This window comes from Arctopsyche grandis, chromosome 3 (genome assembly GCF_051622035.1).
Source record: "Arctopsyche grandis isolate Sample6627 chromosome 3, ASM5162203v2, whole genome shotgun sequence".
Classification (NCBI taxonomy): Eukaryota; Metazoa; Arthropoda; class Insecta; order Trichoptera; family Hydropsychidae; genus Arctopsyche; species Arctopsyche grandis.
In genome coordinates this window covers 5,663,152-5,685,584 of record NC_135357.1, presented here as the reverse complement: position 1 = coordinate 5,685,584, position 22,433 = coordinate 5,663,152, and the positions used below count along the sequence as shown (strand labels likewise).

At 35.6% G+C, this 22,433-nt stretch overlaps 2 protein-coding genes across 4 annotated transcripts in view; both read right to left on the bottom strand.

Moving 5' to 3' along the window:
• SamDC (S-adenosylmethionine decarboxylase) overlaps nucleotides 1–20,437 on the bottom strand; it is a 31,419-nt gene extending 10,982 nt beyond the window's left edge. For both annotated transcript variants that reach the window (XM_077427183.1, XM_077427181.1), the window contains exons 1-2: nucleotides 20,092–20,437; nucleotides 15,077–15,163 (exon numbers count right to left, since the gene is read on the bottom strand). In XM_077427183.1, the coding sequence (XP_077283309.1) occupies nucleotides 15,077–15,163; nucleotides 20,092–20,219 (215 nt within the window). In that variant the 5' untranslated portion in view covers nucleotides 20,220–20,437. The remainder of the gene's footprint in view (nucleotides 1–15,076; nucleotides 15,164–20,091) is intronic.
• The window catches only part of LOC143909790 (uncharacterized), a 743,449-nt gene that overhangs the window by 489,803 nt on the left and 231,213 nt on the right, over nucleotides 1–22,433 (bottom strand). The gene's annotated exons all lie outside the window — the stretch shown is intronic.

Sequence of the window (22,433 nt, the reverse complement as noted above, 5' to 3'; positions counted from 1 at the left end):
GTTTACTATGTATAAATGTTATATGTATGTATGCGACAACTTTGAATTTATTTCTTGCTAATAAAATAACAATCTATAAGCAAGTAGGTACATACATACTCAATAAATAAACCATCATCAATTTAGGCATTTAAAAATGTCCCATGGAAACAGGTGGTTGTGGAAAATTGCACCGGATACAAATTATCATTGTACTAATATCGATTACACGGCACATTAATTAATATATCGAAAATATTTCCACGACGCTATGACATTATAGTACAAAATTAGTCATGCTATTTTTATGCTGATATGCATGTGTGGTTATTTTTTTTTCCTACAAATACATCATTGTATGTGGAGGATTGCGATTTATCGTCAAATTTAAAATTAATAGGTAAATGAAAAAAAATATGTGATAGATAAATAAAAATTGCATCGGATACTGTATGTGGTTAGTGAATAGTGTCACATAAATACATAAAGTCTATTCGCATTAATTAATAATCCTAATTGAAACCGTCTGATCGCATTTATTACGACTTGGTTGGTGTGTGTTGCCACTCTTAAGTAAGCATCAGTGTAGCCACTCTTGAAAATGCATCAGTGGTGCCACAAGAGAACTAACAGAAGGCCGCTACATGCTACAACTTATTGCAACGAGTTACCATTACTGTGTTACCACTACAAAACTTCAAGACCTACTCAAAATTTTAGTCATTTCGGACATTTAATACTGAGAATAAACAAAAATTCTAGACTACCTAATACACAATACACCATTTGCATAGATTTTTAATTCAATATTATGCCTGTATATGTACTTGATTCGCGATGGTGAAATTTTGGCGATTTGCTGGATAATTGGTAGAATTATTGTTATTGTCTCGGGAAGGTTTATTATTATTAGATGAGTACTAAACAGTGCCAATTTTTGTATGGAATCATATTTAAATGAGCAAATTTCAAATCTTAATGCAAAATACTGTAGCATCTCTAAAACGCTGCCAACAGTTTTAGTTACATTGGAAAATCGGCAGAATAGAATACTTGTTTTTAATTCTAGAATCTATGTATAAACAAACACTTTGACGACTGAGCTATTTGACTATTTATAAAATCAAAAAAATTACCAAACCTATCCCAAACGCGATATGATTAGACTTTGATTTATCTGGATTATGACTATCAGCCTGTATTGCATGCGAACCTTTGGGTCACGAGGGCTCTCGGGTGATCTTCAAATATTTATACATATGTATGTATATTTAAAAATTATGTTATGAATATAATGTTAATTGCGTTTTTTTTTTGTGTGCGATTTTTCTAGTCCTATATTGCTGGACAACCGTGTCGTTCTCCGACGAAAGGGTCTCTGAGACTGTATTCGTTTGGTGGTAGCCTAACGTTGAGGGCTTTATTAGTTGACTTCATTGAACTTAAAAGTGGCATTATATAATATAAAATATAAGAAAATCAGTTTACACCAACAGCAAAAAGTCAAAAGTTTCTATAAAAATTCTAACTTGGCGAAATTGCAGTATTAGCATGAAGAACTTCAGAAAATGTCTTTAAAATATGTGATTGTATGTAGAATTTACAAATTTATATATGGGCTAGGAACAGTGGGATGCGGTCAAAATCTCCCTGTTTTTGTCACGCAACCTAACTTACGTGTGCGCGATCAGGATACAACGGGACTCTGAATGACGTCAACCCTTGTATCCTGCTCGCGCACATGTTAGTAAGGTAGTGTGACAATAACAGGGAGGATTTCACGGCACGTCACTGGCTAGGAAGGACATTTAAATCTTGCAAGTTTAGTTATTTCATTGAAAAAAAAAAGTGGAGAACTTTAATATTTCTAGCTAAGTCAGTGCTATCAGCTTTGATATGTGTATCTCACTTTTTTCGCATCGAACTTTCGTTGCATGGCAAAATTCATGTGCATTTATTATCTCTAAGCACCTTACTATCGCCCCTATGTATTAGAAGTATGTACATATATATATATGTATGTATATGAAAATGGCTCTTTCATACTACATGATTGACATTTGATAAAATATTGAAACACAAACAAGCCCAAGAAAAAAACACTAAAAACCACACTCTAATTAAACTATGTAATGTATTCGTGATAATTAAAATGTAATACGCCGTCTTAAGAACAAAGCGCTGTACATCATGATGTATGTATGTATGTACATATGTACGGTTACAGTCGAAGTGTATTTTCAGTTGTAATATATTCCAAATGGCGATTCAGGTCATTCATATTCGAATACAATTCAACCGATAGATAATATCTCTACAAGCGCAAATACACTTTCAACAATGTGCGCCAGTTGTAATATAACCGATGAGTTTTGACAGCTCTGATGTTTATATGAATGCTTTAGAGTTCAATAATGTGTTAATATTTGCTAGATATTACGAATAAAGGTAATGAGTACCGTATTGCGATAGCTCGTAGAATGTGTTAAAAACAAAAAAAAATGTGATTTTCCAACTCAATTTACTAGTCGAATGACGTTTTCACGAAAACCCAACCTCTCCGTCTAACCTGGTACCAACTTATAGTTGAACTGTATTTTCAGTTGTAATATATCCAGTTGGAATGTAATTCGCTTTAAGAATTAACGTATGTGGGTTAAACGGAATATATTCCTAGTCAAACTAGAAAATACACTTCAACTATAACTTTAGTTGGTACCAGGTTAGGTGGAATATATTCCAATTAGTCAAAATATATTACAACTGGAAGATACACTTCAACTGTAACATATGTATGTACTAATTGGACCTGTGGACGGCGCTGATTTATGTCGGGAGATCCCAAAATTTCAGGATGTAAAGTGTATCCCGCAATAAATAGCATGACGCTTAGGTATGTTGACAATTATGCGGAAAATATTGATTAATTTATTTATAAACTGGATCATTTGGCAAGGAGCCGCGCAATAGACGTCAAGCACTCGTGCACCCCGACTAGCGGTCGCCAACCCTCAGCTGTCGATCCTAATGCTAATATTTATTTACAAGAAACGGTTATTGACACGGATGCTGTGTTCTTCTCTGACGCGACCTTCATCATATTCCAGACGCGTTGGTGAGGAAAAAAAATCTCGTCTCCGAGCCACGGAATACCAGTGGTCTTCTTCGGCCAAGGTCGAGGATGTCTAGACAGCCAGGCGTTGTCAGGTTTGGTTTCGGTTAAATTGTGTAATACCCACTAAAGCAGTTGCGATAACGTTAAATATACAATGCACGAACGATAACTGTGTAAATAAAAATCTACTATATGGATATGTATGTATGTATGTATGTAAGCTTGTGCTGATAATGTGGGTCGATTTTCTTTAATGTGATTTAAAAATAATATTTACGATTTGTCAGCGTTGATTAGTCGATACCGAAAACAAAACATAAACAAATTAATGCAAGTGTTATCTAATCGGATTAACCGCCGAAATGCTTTGTGGTTATGGTTAGATTGCAATATTATTAATACCCGAAAGGGTTAAGTGACTTTTGCTTCTAACGAATGAAAAAAAAATAGTATTATTTTTAAATGTTTATCATCATATATGTACATATGTATATATGTATATTAAATATCGCTATTCTGTATGTGTATCTGCGTTAACGCTCGCCGTAATATAATAGTCGTTTCGATTCGACATACATATGTACGTCACAGCTAAAACACTGTCAATAAAATTTACGAATATAATTACGAAAGAAAAAAACTTTTATATATACTGTTTGCTACCAATGTTTCCTCTAGGCAAGTCTCTGAGAATTTAGTACCATTAAATTGTTTAATTATTTTTTATATTGTTTATATGTAGGTAGGTAAGTAGTTTTTACATGTTTTTTTCATATTAAACAATCTAATATATAATTTCAAAAGAGACTTTGTATATATGTATGTATGTATACATGTATTGTTGGTTCGTAAATCCGTGACGTCATCGAAAAAATGATTCGATTTTTTTCGATTCAAAGGGTTCGAAGTCCCCGGGAGCAAAGGCGACGAAGGCGAAGCCCTAGGGGGCGCAACCGTGTGGGCGCAGGCGCCGGATTCTGGTATACATATAATTTTGCATACATATAATTTTTTATAAGAGACTTACTATATATGTTTGTTTGTTCGTGACAAACAAATGAGTATTCAAATAAATTTATATAAAATAAAACTATTCAAATAAATTTAATAAAATGTTTTCTATTAGATTGGTCGTGTTTAAGCGGTTTATATTATAAATACCGAGCGAAGCCGGGTAATACAGCTAGTATATGAAATTAAAGATATTTGAAAAAAATTCGACCGCGTGCGGATCGAACACAGGACCGTTTTCTTTTAATTTTTTTTATTTAATAACTTAATATGCGAACAGCGATGCGATGATATTTCATCGGGTACAACAATAGTTACGTAATAATAGTTTTCCGTGTCGAATAAGCTTGCTATCTATTAGATAAAGACTTGAAGACTGTTTACATAGCAGTTCTGCTACCTGGTCAATTGATATTAGACTCAGTTTACTTTAGACAGGTGTATTGCAGTGGGATAGCAAGTGTACTGCAACAGTTTGAATTGAAAAGAAAAGAAATACGTGTACAACGAATTAACATCGTTCGAGTAGATTTCTTTAATAAAGACCACTGTCGAAATATGTGACGCTATGTTTATACGAGACACGTAGTTTTTTTTAATAGTATCTCGTACTTGCATACGGAAAGAAATGTTTATTCAGATACGGGAGATTAAGATTGGAGTATTTAGTTTTCTAACCTGCGTGGCAGCTGGTCAGTTGCTGTATCTCTATCGCACAGTTCATAGTTGTATGTGTGTGAGCAGTGTTACCGAGGAGCTATGACACTTCTACGAAACACTCCTCGCACACATACAACTATGGACTGTGCGATAGAGATGCAGCATATGAAGAGCCGCAACTGCCTAGAATAATGCATGAATTATGAGGTTAGTAACATGTAATATGTCGGAGAAGTTTAGTTCGCTGTGGCTCTCCGATTAATAAACAATGTTTTAAACCACCCAACGGTCTCATTCTGCTGTATGTCTCCTGACAACAAGATCCTAAATTTATGTACATATGTTTTTTAGAGCTTCAAGGAAGATGCTAAGATATTAAAATGCCTTAAAACAGGCGGTGTAAAAATTGTGTTCCTACTTTTTACCAAAATGCTTATGGCTAAATTTGTACTGTATATAAATTTGAAATTATATTCAATCAGATAATGACAAAAAAAAACCAGCAACATAGCTCAGTAGTTAGCTTATAATGCTAGCAACTGAGGGGTCACGGTTTAGAGCCCTGATCCAGTGTAGCTTGCCAGACCTTGGATATTTATGATTTCAGGTCGATCAGAGTTTGCCAATTATTCTGATTTAATTTTTGAAATAATTTCTAGCAAATTGGCCACCTACCCTCAGTTATCACCATTATTTGAATTTATGTAGCTTAAAATTTATAATAATGTTACGTACGCCGCGGATTGAGCGAATTGCACTTAGACCAACGGATATCTGTTATCGGATTAACTAAGTGCATGCACTTACATCCAAGGATTATATCTGGACTCTAAGTGCATTAAGGCTAAACAATGACCGTTATTAGTTATTTCTCAGAATCGGTACGGGGAGACCCAATGTCGTGGAAATACATATCCGAATACGTGACTATACAACAGGTAAACAGATTAGGCGTCCTGAGAGATCTACCCTTTATAAGGCGGTACGTAGGCGATATCAGGTCATTCTGGACTGAGCAGTGACAGTGCGTGTATCTCCTTAATCATCAATAAATGCTGTGAAACGACTGTTGGCCTTTTACTTGGATCCTCCACCCACCCCTACGCAACAATAATATTATAAATTTATATATGTAGTACATAGATACAAAGTTGACAATGAGTGTCGCCTTGAGCCAATCCCGTAACGACACCATAGTAAAACAAAACTTTACTACGTACTACCTCTACGTTACTACGTACTATACTACGTTACTACGCACTATAAAGTAAAAAATTAGAGGACAGGTTGCCAATCGATAAATAACCGTTTCAACAATAAAATCGGATAAATTGGCAAAGTCTGATAGGAAACGATTGACTTGCGAGTCATAAATGTCCAAATCTGACCTGCAGCACTGCATAAATACTTCAAACGATACGCTTGATTCTTTACAATCGAAATCTAACTAGGACTTGAACCCGGGAACCTGAGTCGCTAGCAACATATGCTAAACATCGGCTTAGTAAATATGGCGAGCCATAGAAAGAACCATGCTTCAAGACCAAGACCTCAAAAAAAGAAAGAGCACAACGAAAGACATCTTTGCGGATAATGGGCCATTCATACCAGACATACAAAAGGAGAAGGATGAGTGAAACAGAAGAGTGGTAAACTTTGAATTCGAAAATTAGTTGAAAGTTCAAGGACAATTTTCTATACATTTGACTCCACTGCTTTCAGTGTCGAGTTGTCTTAGCTACCACTGCTTCTCAGCAAGTTTAGACCAATATGACTTGGAGTTGGGTACCCCTGTTTACGTCACGCAAAGCTAGTGTGACGTGATGTTGTATATAACTGGCGCCTGTTAGCGTTTTCTTGACATAACTCCTGCATCCGATTGCCCACCTTGACCGACAGATTAGGCATTTTTTTTTGCAAAATTTTCGCATCATGACTAAGCAAAGCTCACCATGAAACTCCCCGCGAGCTGAGGTCAACCCCTCCCATCTGATAATTTCGGTCCAGTAAATGATATTTAAATTTTCAAGGACTACGACATATTAGCCATGAATCGTGTTTGTTTTTTGTCAAAATCGTTCAGTATTAGTCCAGGTCACGAGGGAAATAAACACAGTCGCCGTTTTGGGCAGAATCTACGATCAAGGTCGCAAACGTTCTGTTAACTGAAAACGTTACATGCATACAAATTTGCAAGCCAAATTTTAGCAGACGACGAGGACTAGCTAGTGTCCCAAAAATACACCATTAAAGTGAATTTGGTAAGGTACAGAGAATGATTTGTTGGTGGATAATATGCTAATTATAATAGGAAGAAGTTTAGATTGAAGTAAGCTAGTTAGTTCTATAATACTAGATTAGGTTCTATAATACTAGATTGCAAAATATACGAGTCTTCTTATGTAACTTTTGGAAATAACCTCATATTTATTTACAACGCCGAAGTTCGATATACATATATACATTCCAATTGAAGCACTTGCCATTTGATCTCTTGGATTATCGATGGACATACCAAGTTTATCAATGTTGATTTTGAGATAATAAACTGTTAAGTTAGTGTCAAATTCGACTTGCCTCTTACAATATTAGCTTTAGTAAACAAGTTGCTTACATGGCTTTCAATCAACAAAATCAACAAATCCAAATAGTTTAACAGTGTAATGGTTAAGGTCTATTCGTACTATTCAGCAGGTTACGGCTACAACACCGCACAGCAGCTTACGTAAACGACAGTTTAAATTCATAATATACAGCAACGCACGTTTCGGACACGCTGGGACATGTTGTCGACATTTTTTAAATAAAAGTCTTGGAAGTCAAGTTATAACGTTGTTAAGAAGTGATCTTAATGCAGCAATGTCCATTAAAGAGTTTTCGGATTTGTTAATGTCAAAATATGATTCTATGGAAAGTGAATTCGCTGTATACGGCCTTTTTGTTATTTTTCACTTTACGAAATGTTGAACGAAATTTTATTACATTAAATTAATAAAATACTAAAAGCAATTCGATGAGTCAACTCAGGCTCAGTGAATTAGCAATACTATCGATTGAACATGAAGAAGCTTTTAAAATCTCTTTGAAATATGTAATTGCAGAAATTGCGACTTTAATAAAGGGTAGGAAAAAGAACATTTAAATTATGTGAGTTCATTATCAATTTAATTTTAATAAAAAAAAACTACTAAAGACCTTTTTATAGTTACGCCACTGCATTTACTGCTGAATAGTATGAATAGATTTAGACGGTTATTGCTGTTACGTCTACGTTATGCTAGACACGAATGCATCCATATAAAATGTAGCAAAGAATACTTTTCGTACTGCTGGTTACGCGCAGTAGACCTTAAATCGCAATACAGACCCTGAAAAGTTTATGTAATATATTATCATATTTTGAGCATCTCGATTAGAAAAATATACAAACAATAGAAATCTCGAAATAAAAATTGTAAATTCAGCAATCGATAATTGATAAAAACAAACAGCACAATTTGATAGTAGATACATGTACATAATACATGGCTTACGAGTGTGATTTTAAGTGCCGGTGAGATTTCTGATACACTTGAATTATTTTATGTTGACAGTTTAAGTACACGACCCAATACCATTCTGATTTCATGCGACAACTAATAATTCAAACTGTCGATTCGAATCGAATAAACATACATACAAAAAAAAGTATTCAAAAAGAAAAATAGATGGAAAGTGGGAGACGTCTAAGAGGACTCCATTGTATTGGAATCTTCTGAGATAAAAGTACCACCCCCATGCTCTCAAGACTGCCATATATATGTATGTATGTACAAGGAGGTATTGATTGATCTGCTTCGAAGAAGGACCTGTGGTACTCCGGGTCCTTTTGTTCTACATGCGCACAAAGGGGTGAGGTACGAGGTTAGTGGGTGAGTGGTGGTATCTAGCTGGAGCTGAGCTAACTATGTATGTATGTAGTCTGGGTCTGCTTTGTCGAAGGGCAGGTTTGAGGCTGGAGATTGCTAAAAATCCGCAAGTCGGTCGATGGCGGGGGCGCAGGGGGGCTCGTGGATCAATACGAGCGGCGCAGGCGGGCGAGCGCCCCACCGGGACTCCGCCCCCTGCGCCGCCGCCCTTGACCTTTGACAACCTGTCACGACGGACGTCACGCACCACACCGGAAGTGCGAAAACCAATAGCCAAACTGGTCTAAATCACGACTAGAGTCACGCTCTTTCATAATCGTGCAACTTTCACAATGCTACCCAGCTGAATTCAGTTTTGGGTAGGGGTGGACTGGGACTGTGCGCAGACACGCTGAATAAAACCATGACATTTCTCCCTAACTTGATCGTAGTTATAAGATCCCTATTTTATGTGTTTTTTTTTACATATACATACATATATGTATCAGGAAGGCCTAACAGGTAAAACCCAAAGCGCTTTCCTGGCCAATTGCAAACATCGATGTACAATTTTTAGAATAATTTTAACAAAGCATAATTTGGGCCTCGCTGTGATTTTATTTTTATTTATATTTTGTTTTATTTTATTTTACTTTTTCTTTCTCCTTTGTATATTTTTATATACTATTTTAATTTTGTTCAGTTTAAACAAAGAATGGGATTTATGGATTTATTTTTAATTTTTACACTTTTGTTATTTTTTTTCTCTCTGAATGATGTATTATTTTCCTTTTGTTACTTTTTTTTTATTATTTTATTTTACCATGTTTTCTGCTTTTGCTTTTTTCCTTTATTTACAGTTTACTTGTTTTTATATCATGTTTTTATATCTTTTTCAAATGTAGGCCATTGTGGCGCATTAGGTTCTTCCTGTAATGCCACAATGGTCCAAAACTATAAAATAAATAAATTTCTTATATAAATCGCCATGTTTCGAGATGCTTAAAAGCTCGTAATTTGCGAGACATTTGTGGACAAATTTGCAGCATTTTTATACGATTCAGCGAAATTCGAAATTCGAGAAATGGGTAAAATTTGCCAATTTGTTGGAGCCGTTTCAAAGAAAATTAGATACGTTGGCAAATTCTTATACCAGTGGGACTCGAACCCGTGACCATTGTGTTCGAAAGCATATATGTTAACCACTAGTTCACGCTGCTATTTGTATGTACATACACGTGAACTCTGGTCGACTCGGTTTGATCCACTACGGCCCGGTTGAGCCCCTACGGCACAGCGGGAAGTATTCGACGAATCGACTCGTCTATGGGCGAAAAACACAGCGATGCACATGGCACCTCTTTTTTTTTAGATACTCTTAAACATGCGAAAAAAATGGGCCGTGCCTTGCACATATTCATGGAACGCCCAGCACGCCCCGCCCCAAAATGGCCCTCTAGAGTGTTTTCGGTAAAATTGTATCCTTGTATTCGACAGTGACCGATAACGGTGTATCACATAGTTGAAAAAATGTAGGAGACTACCCACAGCGGGGAGCCATGCACACGATGCGCCTTTCTTCCCTGTGTGATTTCGCCCTATCACAGTTACATAATTCGTTTCTACAGAGCCTTTATAATTATGTAATTGGCCTGTTGATTTAAAGTCAATCTGCGATATTATGTCAAAGTTGCGTGAGAAATGTATTTTTATTTATTTATTTATTTATTCTAAACAGACCATTGTGGCATAACAGGAATTCCTAAAGCGCCACAATGGTCAAAAAAATATAACACAAAAAAAAAAACAATTAATAAACAATACTGTGCAATAAATTCGAATATGACAATAATTTTTGTTGGCTTCTTCTCGTTTATGAGATAAAAGCGTTTAAAAAAAGTAAGAGGCTGGTAAAAATGAGCAATTTTTACAGATTTTTGGATTTTGCCGTCTTCAACTCAAAATCTAGTATTGTTGTGCTAAAAGTAAGTATTGAAATCCATAATCAGATATTTTTTTCTATTGATTGTGATTTTTTATTGCTCTAAAATGCGTATAATTAATTATCTAGCGAATTTTAAAAGTCAAAAATATACTTTTTTGGTACACGTTTTAAAGACTGCACAAGCCAAACATCTGTAAAAATTGTGCTTATTCTTAAACCTTTACATCTCATAAACGAGACGAAGCCAACAAAAATCATTGTCATATTCGAATTTATGGGTCAAATTTAGTAAGGATTGATAAGTCTCCGCTGCGGTAAGTAAAAAACGTGATATTTTTTTGCTCAGTGCAATTGTCAATTCCAGTGATATACATAAATCTTCATAATAAAACAATTCTAGTTATATTAACGTGCAGTTAATTAAGTACACACATCGAACAACCCATGCGCATCTCATTTAAAAAAAAACTCAAGTTGCCGTGAACGGGTTGTACTTAAAGTCTGTATCAAGGGGAGGTTTATAAGTTAAATTATGCATAGTCCTTATTCGAAGCGACCCGTAGGGAAATTCTCGACTTCCCAGTGAGCCAATTTGTATTCGGTTTGAAAAGTTGGTAATTAACAAAAGTGATCTTGCATTTTTTAACTCAAAAGTGAAAAAAAAAAATTTAAACTTTAACGAAAAATTCATCTGAGGTAGTAAGGTTTTTGAATTGTAGTATTTTATACGTAATTTTGGAATACGTAAGTAGAATTTAAAATGGGATAGCGTGATTATGTAAGCCGACTGTGATATTACACATATTTGAATAAACAAACATTTAAATTTGACTAAAGCATGAAACTTGAATGTGAAGAAAGGGAAACTTAATCCCCTACTCATGTTGTTGGCAATTGTAACGAACAATGACGTTATAGATACAATACTAAGAGCAAAGATAAATTTTGCTAAATTAAAAATAAATAAAACTGTTTAGCCAGTGAGTTTTGAAGGGGCGGTAGAAAGCCATGTTTGGATAGCTAGCTGTCAACGCTTCGATTTGAGACAAGATTTCGATGAAATTTTTAATGATTAAACTTCTCTAGCTTCATGTTGGATTCATTAGCTTACTTCAACGTTACCTAGCCCCCATATGTCGGTAGATATCAAAGTGACTTAAAGAGTACAAGTGGTTCAAAATCAGATCACAATTTTTTGATGGCCAGGAATGTCACTGAACTAACAGAGTGCAGCTAATAAGTAAATAATGCAAATTTTATAAGATATAGTGTGAAAATGATAAAGTTATAGGCGTTTAAACAATTAAAATCCGACAAGACGAGTTGGTGGCGGAAATTCAAACAAATAAGGCAACTACCTATTAAACGTCACCGTATCCAAAAATATCGCAAAGTTAGACGTGATAATTACTCTATTCACCATCGAACTATAAAAATCAATTGAAATTTCCATCGTTGACCAAACCGCGCAAAATGGCAAAGTTTCAAAACTATCGGAAGACTGTAGGAATTCTAGCTCGATCGTTTGCGAAGTGAAACATAAAAAAGCCTTGTAAAAAAGATATGCATTTTGAATTCAATAGATTCACTCAAGGGATGAAAATATACATGCTACCTAGAAATCATGCAGTAACAATGATCTTTGGACAAAATTATTTAGTGAAATGTAGGTGGGAATGTTTAGAACTAATTTTCCCAAGCATTCACTATATTCTGAAAAGTTTCGATTTGATAAGAAAATAAAATGATTGATTGTGTTTTAAAAGTGGAACATTTTAAATCTGGGTTATTCAAAATGTATACAAAGTGGTATTACGTCATATTACAAATGTTGTTTATTTATTTTCATATTTTTACCAAGCATTGAAGAATACTTCACAAGAAGGAATAAAAAGGTTTGAAATCGATTTCAAACAAAGAGAAATATTTCAGCTAAGACCGCGTGCAGAGTGAAGCGACACGACGCGACAAGGACAAGTCAATGAAACTGAAAAATTGAAGAACATCCACCCGAAAACGTACACAAACAAATCTACTCTAAATATAACACACTTCAGTCTATATATAATGTGATAAATTTTATTGGACAATGTAGTAGCTGTTATCGCATTTCAGCTTCACGATACCTACTCGAGGACTCTCTCGGTTATTATTAAAATTTGTAATTCTGAAAAGATAACCGTCCATGAACCGCGTGAACTATGGTCGACACAAATGAAATTTGTAGATAAATCCCCTGACGAGACGATGACGGAACAACCTAGAATCTATTCCCAATAAAAATAATAACAAAAAAAAATCGATTTAGATAAGGACTCGACTGAACAAATCTTGGAATACATAAGGAAAAAAATAGCAACACGGAAGTTCAAACTACAACTTACTAAGAAAATTTAACGATAACAATGCAATCACAAAACAACATAAAATTTTTAATAAAAATATCCCAAACAGTGCGACCTCGAATTCTGGATGCGAAGGACGAGACAAGACGAAAGCAAAACGAAGGCAAACCGGATTCACCAGTTTAATTAATTCGGCAAAACGAGATTTACAGTAGCAATTCGGACTGTGGAAAAATCCTCTGGGTCTCGAAGCATGAGCCAAAAAGTGAACGAGACTACTCTAGAGAATGTATATGTAGTTCTCAAGACTGCTGAAAGTGCTTACATATGTATTTGTTCAGAGCAACAGACGTGGAGTGGTCAAATTTGATTTGAACTACCTATGCTTTAGATAAGGTACCTATGCTTTAGATAAGAGTAGATGGGATTCCACCCGACGACATTTTACATTTGTCTAATATAAGTTGATATGTATCTTCCAGTTGTAATGTATTTCGACTAGTTGGAATATATTCCACCTAACCTGGTACCAACTAAAGTTATAGTTGAAGTGTATTTTCAGTTATAATATACTGTGACTAGTTGGAATATATTCCATCTAACCCACGTAAGTTGATTCATATGGCGAATTACATTCCAACTGGTCAAAATATATTAAAACTGAAAATACAGTTCTGCTATAAGGTGGTACCAGGTTAGATGGAGAGGTTAAATTTTCGGGAAAGCGTCACTCGACTAGTAAATTGAGTTGGAGTCACATTTTTTGTTTTGAAAACATTATCAGAGTACTCATTACCATAATTCGTAATGTCTAGCAAATATTAACGCATCATTAAATACTAAACCATTCGTGAAAACATCAGAGCTGTCAAAACTCAACTGTTATATTACAACTGGCGCACATTGTTGAAAGTGTATTTGCGCTTGTAGAGATATTATTTACTAGTTGAATTGAGTTGGAATATGAATGACCTAAATCGCCAGTTGGAATATATTACAACTGCAAATACACTTCGACTGTAACACATACATACATACATGATGTACAGCGCTTTGTTCTCAAGACGGCGCATTTCGCACCGGTCAATTAATCAGTGTGTTTTTTTTAGTCCTTTTTGCTTGGGCTTGTTTGTGTTTCAATATTTTGTTTATATTGTTGTTTGTGTTTCAATATTTTATCAAATGTCAATCATGTAGTATGTAAGAGCTATTTGCATATACCTCAAATACCGGTCTCCATGACGAGCCAGAATGTTAAATTACAGAAAACGCAAATATCGGAAGGCAAAGATCGAAAATCGAAAGATAAAAAAGGGTGCATGGTAAACGGTACATACTCACTTAATTTGCGCGAGCAGGATACAACAGGAACAAGAGGAACAGGCTTTTCCTCCCGTATTAATGTGCGCGCGCAGAATACGGGAGGAAAAGCCTGTTCCTCTTGTTCCTGTTGTACCCTGCTCGCGCAAATTAAGTGAGTATGTACCGTTTACCATGCACCCTTTTTTTTTGATCTTTCGATTTTCGATCTTTGCCTTCTGATATTTGTGTTTTCTGTAATTTAACATTCTGACTCGTCACGTAGACCCCTCTAATACATAGGGGCAATAGTAAGGTGCTTAGAGGTAATAATTGCACATGAATTTTGCCATTTTGCACGCCACTATTCCTAGCCAAATAGGCTTCTTTTATTTTAACCAAAAATTAACTCAATTAATTATTCAACAGCCAATAGGGCCCAGAAGGCAATGAAATAACATTGAAAAAAATACTCTTCCCAAGAATATTGGAAATTTTAAAAATATTCGTCAAAATGAAGCAGTCATGTAGTTATATATGTACATTCAAAATCGAATTTGCTGCAATCCTCCGTTCACATGTCATTCCAATTATGCATAATTTACTACCCCGAGTTCTAGCGCCATTCTCCATCGAGAACCATGCATATTCAAATCCTACCCTACACTCAAAACTTTAACTAAATTATGCAAGACCGAGTTGCACACATCTATTTCAATACATCGGTGTGCAACAGTCAATAGAACTGCTGAAACTTTGATGACTTTCAATTCCGAACTAGCGAAACCTCAACGCTCGGGGGCAACTCCACGAAACCATTATAAATAGGACTTACCTTAGTACGTAAGCATCAACTTGTTCGCTGTGTGTGTAAGAAATAATTTCACAGCGTACAATTTTCAACAGGCTCTCCCATTTGTGTCTGAAAACAAGAAAAATCAAACATCAATCACAAGACTTTTAGGGTAGGCAGTCGGAACGATAACCCAAAGGAGTGCGAACTGGAGATAACAACTACAAAAAAAAGTCAAATAGCAAAACGTCTCTTATCGCAAAGGGTAAAAAAAAACTACACAAAGATTTAAAAAAAATTGAGTTCAAAGGGGAATCTCGAGATAAAGAAATCCTCATGACGTGGAGTAATTCGTATTACACGTACTGTATGCATGCGAGCGATGCGTTTGCTTCGAGATCGGATTGCAGCATTGCACTTTTAATCCCGACACGTGGATGTGTTTTGCATCGTTCGGAGCAGATATATAGTGAGACAAAAATTGTATAGTTCGTGCGCGGTTATCAGCATTGCGAATTCAACTTTGAACCGCCATTAGAAAAGTAGTACGAAAACATGGAAAGGACAATGTATACTTGTTGTTGAAAATTTGACCCTGTCAACATTTTGGCCATGTCAACATTTCAGATTTCAAAATATGCGCGAAAGTTTACTTTCTCGAAAGCAACTAACATTGAGTAAGGCTTGAAGAAAAATGAAATATATATACATATGTATGAAGTATTTGCTTGCTCATAATTTTGTTGTATTTGTTCATAATTGTGTGATATAACGATTTTCTATAAAAGCAATAGACGTTCAAAGGTCATGTTTGTCAACGATCACTCTCATCTGGCCACGTACATAATTTAGATTTTCTTTTTATTTTCAGTTTTCAGGAGGCAAACTGTGCACTAGTTGACACTAGTCTATTTTTACCCCTTTCATGCCAAAGTGTCTCACAGCTGGTGGCTCATACATTTTTCTCTTTGAAAGTTTGAACATTTTCTAACCAAAGCTTGTACTTTTATTATATAAGTCGTTATGAAAGTCCAGTTTTCTTCATTCCCAAAAATATCTCACAAAACATATGTATCTTCGAGTGCAAAAGGTTAAATATAATGTTTTATAATACGTTTATTCTGCTTTTCCGAGATTCTGGACATATCACATTAAAATAATTAATAATAATTTGTGAATTAAGTCAAACAGAAACAGTGTTTTTGTAACTAAAAATTGGACTACCGCCACTTTAAAATATAACGGCTCATATGTAGATGTAAAGTAAAAAGTGTCTTTGTTATATAATTGATGGAATTATGTGGACTCTAGCTGTGAATGGGCGTTTCTTATGTCTGGAGATCGGCGGTCGAGTTGTGGCCATAAAATAACAATAGACCTCTCTATTGTCCGAGAAAGCCGGAGAGTAAAAAAAATGGTTGACAATAGTGAACCGTTTTTTTAGACGTCATTGTCCTAACTTATGTCATTGTCGATTCGTACAATCTTATTATTTCGGCAAGTTTCTCCTACATATATATATCTTCAAATATGAGAATCACTGTCAATACAAGGATAATAAGTCACCAAAAACATTACAGTGGGTTTTTCCAAGTGCAAAATTATCTATAAAAAAAAAACACGTGCCGCGTACCACTCTGTTTGGCTGCGCCCTAATGGTAAGAATACACTGTATCGTGTGGCACGAATATGCTCATGGTTTCGAGCTGGGATGGACGTATCTTCATGTCATGTCTAGTTTCTCCTACATTTCTTCAAATATAGGAATCACTGTCCCACTAAGTCAATACAAGTAAAATATATCACCGAAAACACACCAGAGGGCGAGTTTTGGCCTGACATAGATCAGGCGTGCTAGCGTTTTTGTGCAAAAATATCGAAAAATAAAAGAGCCGCGTACTAAATTGCAGACACACATAGTGATGTGTGTCTGCACTTTAGTGAAATCTGTCATATATGAAATACGAAAAAATCCTATGGACGAGTCTCATGGTCTTAATTCCGAAAAGGCTCTTTTGTTAAATGAGCGTGGCTTTAATCTTGCATCCTGCTTGTACACAGTCAATTTGCATGCGTGCAAGCGACACGATATTGAAATGTCACCAGTTACAAAAGTAATTTCACCCCCTTAGTAAGTTTTTGTAATAGTTGTGACCCATTTAATTGTGATTAGGGGATGTGAAAAGATTCATCAAAATTGCTTAATCTTATTTTCGAGAAAAAATATATATCCAGCAGAATAGCTCGGTCGTAAAGCGTCTGCTTAACACCGAGAGGCGCCGGGTTCGATCCCATGACCTGACCTCGATTGGAAAAGAATTTTTCTGAGTACATCTGTAGTGCTGCTGGTCAGACTTGGATATTGTGACTCCAGATCGATCGTTTCCTATTAGAGTTTGCCAATTTTCTGTGATTTCATTGTTGAGACGGTTCCCGATTAAAAGTTGGCTATAAATCCTTCCTACCTACTATTTCACCACTATTTGAAGTATGATAAATGTACAATAAAATTTATGTAAAATTCATATATGTCTCGTTAATTTGCGAGTTTTTCATTGTATCGTAATTCAACGACTTGTAATAAAAATGCTGCATTGTAATTGTAACTGGCCAGGAAGGCGCATTGGGGTTTACCTGTAAGGCCTTCCTGGTATATATGTAAAAAATAAATATATATAAATATTATATTCTACATATGAATATTCAATTACACAAGATTATCTCGTTAGGTTCTATACAAATGGATTCAATGGAACTCTTATGAATTTAAACAGCCTTGGAAGTTTTTCGGAATCTGTAGAATTTAGCAAATAAAATTGAAGAGGTAATATCGTAGCAAGCAAAATTTAATATAGAGCGATAATTCGTGCGTATGATTAATATGTTTGATTGAAAAGTTATGCATGTTACGATGACAATGTATCATTGCGAGGTTATCGTTGGATGTGCCACTGCAATCGAGATAATTAATCTTCGCGTAAAATAGTACTAAACTGGGCCAATGTATCACACTGGTGACGAGTAATAGGCCAAGTGCCTAAATATCGCAGATAAATTCGCGTTTTCATCTGTCGTTGATAGCACAACGTTGTATGACGAAATATGTGAAACCCGCCATTGTATATACAACAATACATTTGCTCCTTTTGCTCGGTTTTGAATCGTGCTCGTTATTTTTAATCACATCTCGCTATACGCGTAACGGTTTCGTTTGAACTATCGCTGTGGGGGATGCGGAATCCTAACATTTTTAATTTGGCTGGGACTTGTCTCGATTTATATTTAATTCTCAATGGTGTTTGCAGTAGGTAAACTGTAAATCCCAAATCATATTTATCGAAAAGTTTTGTTCTGAACCTGAAAGGTTGTGTAACATAAGTAAATATCAACACACGCGATACATGTTGGTCAAAACATTAAAACTGACCAATATGAATCGCGTATTTTTCTCTACTGCAAACAGTCATGAAATGAAAATTTGTGTATTATAATTGTCGCTGAATTTTTCGACGTTTTTAGATTAATTATATTTATACTAGAAATCTTATGGTGTGAGTGTACTGGACTAAAAATATAGTATAATTAAAAATAAAAAGGTTTTCAAAGTCGTAAATATGGTAATTGTTGGAGTATTTATAATCAAATCAAATTTCAGGTTTTTAATTAGCGTATTATAATTTTTTTATATACAATAATGAGTTTAAAATTATCCAACTGGTAACCAACTAGAAACCCATTGAATTTTTTAATTCAAATATTCTATTTCTCAATTGAAAATTATTAAGTACTTATTGCTTTGTTGTCACTAAGGATTTAATTATTCATATAATATACAAATGATTATCGTGCGTAAAATTCATAATTTTAATTTCGACGATACAAAAAACTTAACAAATAGTCACACATACAATTTGCGTAAAACATCAAAATCAATTCCTCTGCAAATGGATAAATTTACATATGTATATCATACATATATATATATATATATATATATATGGAATATTTGAAAGCTTTTAGATATGCGTTGTTCTCTTTGGATATATTTTAAATGAAGAAAAATACACAAAATATGTTTATTTTTTTAATTATTTAGACTTAAGAATTTAATTGTGAAGCGTTTTGTAGTATAAACCATTTATAATTAATTTTTTAGTCGTATCCAGTTAAGAAGGCATGAAAATTTTCTTCGTAAGTGCGAATTTGCCCCGCGGCGTAGTTTGCATAAAAAGAAACCCAGAGAGGAGATCTAAAGGTTTTTTAGGTGTAGTTTTCGAGAGAAGTGAAAAAAAACAACCCCGAATGGCGAATTCAATATTGAAAAAATTCTATGGCATGCTTTGAAAATATTTCTCATTCATGATGAAAAAAAAAACCCATAGAAGTTCGAAGACGGGAAAATATTTTTCAATACGATACAGCGAGGCGGAATAAAATGGGTTACTTTTCAAAGAGAAAATAAATTCAAACGAATAAAAAGATCCCTCGAAGCCAACTCCCGACAATTTCTATTTATTCCCCATACGTTGAATTTTAATAAAGGAGTATGTAAAAAAGACGATCGATAGATTGCCAATTTTATAAAAATTACAAATTATACCGAAAGTTTCGATACAATAGAAATATTTAGAATATCGATTTATAATCAAACAGCATCATGAGTAAATATGTATAACATTAGAAACGCTCATATGTATGAATGGCTATGCATATGTTATCGATAGCGAAAAATCTGCAGACGAGGAAATGGGAGAATTCGATAAAAAAAAAACCGAATTCCCGATTAAATAAAAAACCGACGTTGGAAATGGTCGTACAAAAGTTAAAGCTTACGGCCTGCAACAGACCAATGGGATTTAACGTCAAAATTTCAAACGGGTGTTGGCGGGTCGTTTAAACGAAAATCGATCGCGCTCCGACTGAAAATTTCACACGATGTGTGTCGCACGGATGTTTCGGGAGAATCGGACATTCGAGGATGTGGAGACGACGACGACGATGGAGACAGACGATGGATGAGTGGAGTGGAATGGAATGAAGTAAGTGAAAATGAATACCTAGGAATCTTGCGGAGATCTGCGTTGTCGGCGGGAGCGAACCAAATCTCCAGCAGCTTCTCGACGCCCTCGAAGAACGCGTCCGGTTTATTCTCCATCGTGGTTTGAATGAGCTGAGTGTCGGCCATGTCTAAGTTGACGGCGCCTAACGCGCGACCCGTTCTAAGCCTTAGTGTTCGAGAGTCAAAGTCGTGCGCTCTTCAAAGACGCCCTCCCCGGTCGACAGCCGACCGCGTACTGCCGCGCTCGATTCTCACTTTTCACTTCGCAGTTCTGACAGTCGACGATCGCTCGATGCTAGCCGGCAGATCGCCCTGGCACGATCCCTTCACCGCACGCACCGCAACTGCAATAATTGCAATTGCAACTGCAACTGCAACTCGATCCCATTTCTCTCGTCTTATCGCTATTTATATTACTCGCTCTTCTCCCTCCATCATTGAATATCGAACATGCATCGTTTACCTAAATTAACTGACCTTATGTTAATATCATCCTTTCGATAACTACACCGCAGCATCTTTAGACAAACACGATTACAGACGTATCTACATACGATATTTGCAATATTTTCCATATCCAGTTCCTAAATAGCAACCACAGGTTGCAATATGGGAACTGGATATGGAAATATCGTATGCAGATATCGTCTATGTGGACGGCGCCAATATATTATATGAAACGTTTTGTCAAACTCGAGCACGGTTCGTTTGAAGATGTTTAAAAGGGCCCAGAAAATTCAAAATCGGCTTTATGCCAGAAATGCGTTCTATATGCCGGCGACATATTTTAAAATATGGTCCAAGTTCACAAAATCGTTTTTTAATTTATAGTGTGTATCAAAAGCATGTTTGTATTGTTCATACAATTGCTCTACAATGCATTGACAAAAACCGATGTATCTCAAAATCTTAAAAATGGTACTTACATGGGTCCTTTTTTATTTCCGGAATTCATATATAGTTGATATTAGAAAGGGAAAACTTGAGAAAGTGGGAATAATATCGAAAGCTATATTTTTATCAGTAGCAAATTTCCAAAGAATTGTCTCTATAATTTATCCATATATTCATTGTATAATCCCACTCCAAGAACAACTGGTGTATTTGCCCCACCCCCTTGATTTGGGCTGATTAGGAACATGTATGTTGAAATACTATGTACATTGAAATACTACATATGAATCAAATCGATTATTATTTTCTAAAAGTTTAGACCAGCAGAAATTTATCACAGCAGCAGATCGTGATTCTAGTATCGTGGATTTCAAGACAATCGTTGCCACAAAAATCGCGAATACGGAATATCTGACACAAAAAATTCTCGTTAGTACAATATTTCTCGTTAGTAGCTTTTAATGTATAGGGCGGGTGAGAGGTTTCGAACGATTCCTGGCCTACGGAAAAACTGTTTGTGTTTGTAAGAGGATCGTTTATTTATGTTCAGTTGTTACTATGGTAATTGTATGTACGAAGAAGTAGAGCTTCGGAGAAGTGAGCTGGCTGAACTCCAGAGGTTCACTCTGGCGTCTGGAGCTGTTGTGTCGGTTTATATACATCGTGGCTCGATGCGAGCCATGTGCAGATGTCTTTGTCTTCAGGACTCGTGTTTCTAAACGTCGTTAATTTAAGAATGCGATCAATGCAGATAAAATTTATTCTTACACGGGTGCCGTGTGCAGATGTCTTTGTCTACAGGACGCGTGCTGGATCTATTTCGTTCGTTTTACGATCGAGCGATGAACTCTTTCTTCTGGAATAGTCAAAGGGGACATTGCCCTCGAGTTCTACATGTTTGTACAGGAGCGATGATGATGCCATCGTATGACTCGTGTATTGTTGTGAAATATATGAGATGACTGGTTTTGATTCGGAATAGCACAAGTTGTGCTATTTTGAAAACTGCCCAAGTATTGCTCAATTAATGCTTTTTTATACGATATTTGGGCAGTTTTCTGTACGGAAATTTTCCTGTGCGACGAATTTTTGTGCGACAGGAGACCGCGTGAGTGATTTTCGTAGCGGCAGTTATCCTAGTAGCGATTCACATTTGGGATGTAGTCACCGAACCGAAATGTTTAAGTGAGTGTGTTTTGAAGGTCGTTTAGTACGCGGGACAGATGTGTTGACCGTGTCCCGGTCTAAGAAAACGCCTTTTGTGTTTGTAAAAGGATCGTTTATTTTTGTTCAATTGTTACAATGGTTATTGTATATACGAAGAGGTTGAGCTTCGGAGAAGTGATCTGGTTGAACTCCAGAGGTTCACTCTGGTGTTAGGAGCTGGTGCGTCACTTTATATACGTTCTGGCTTAAAGCGTGCCGTGTGTAGATGCTTTGTCTTCG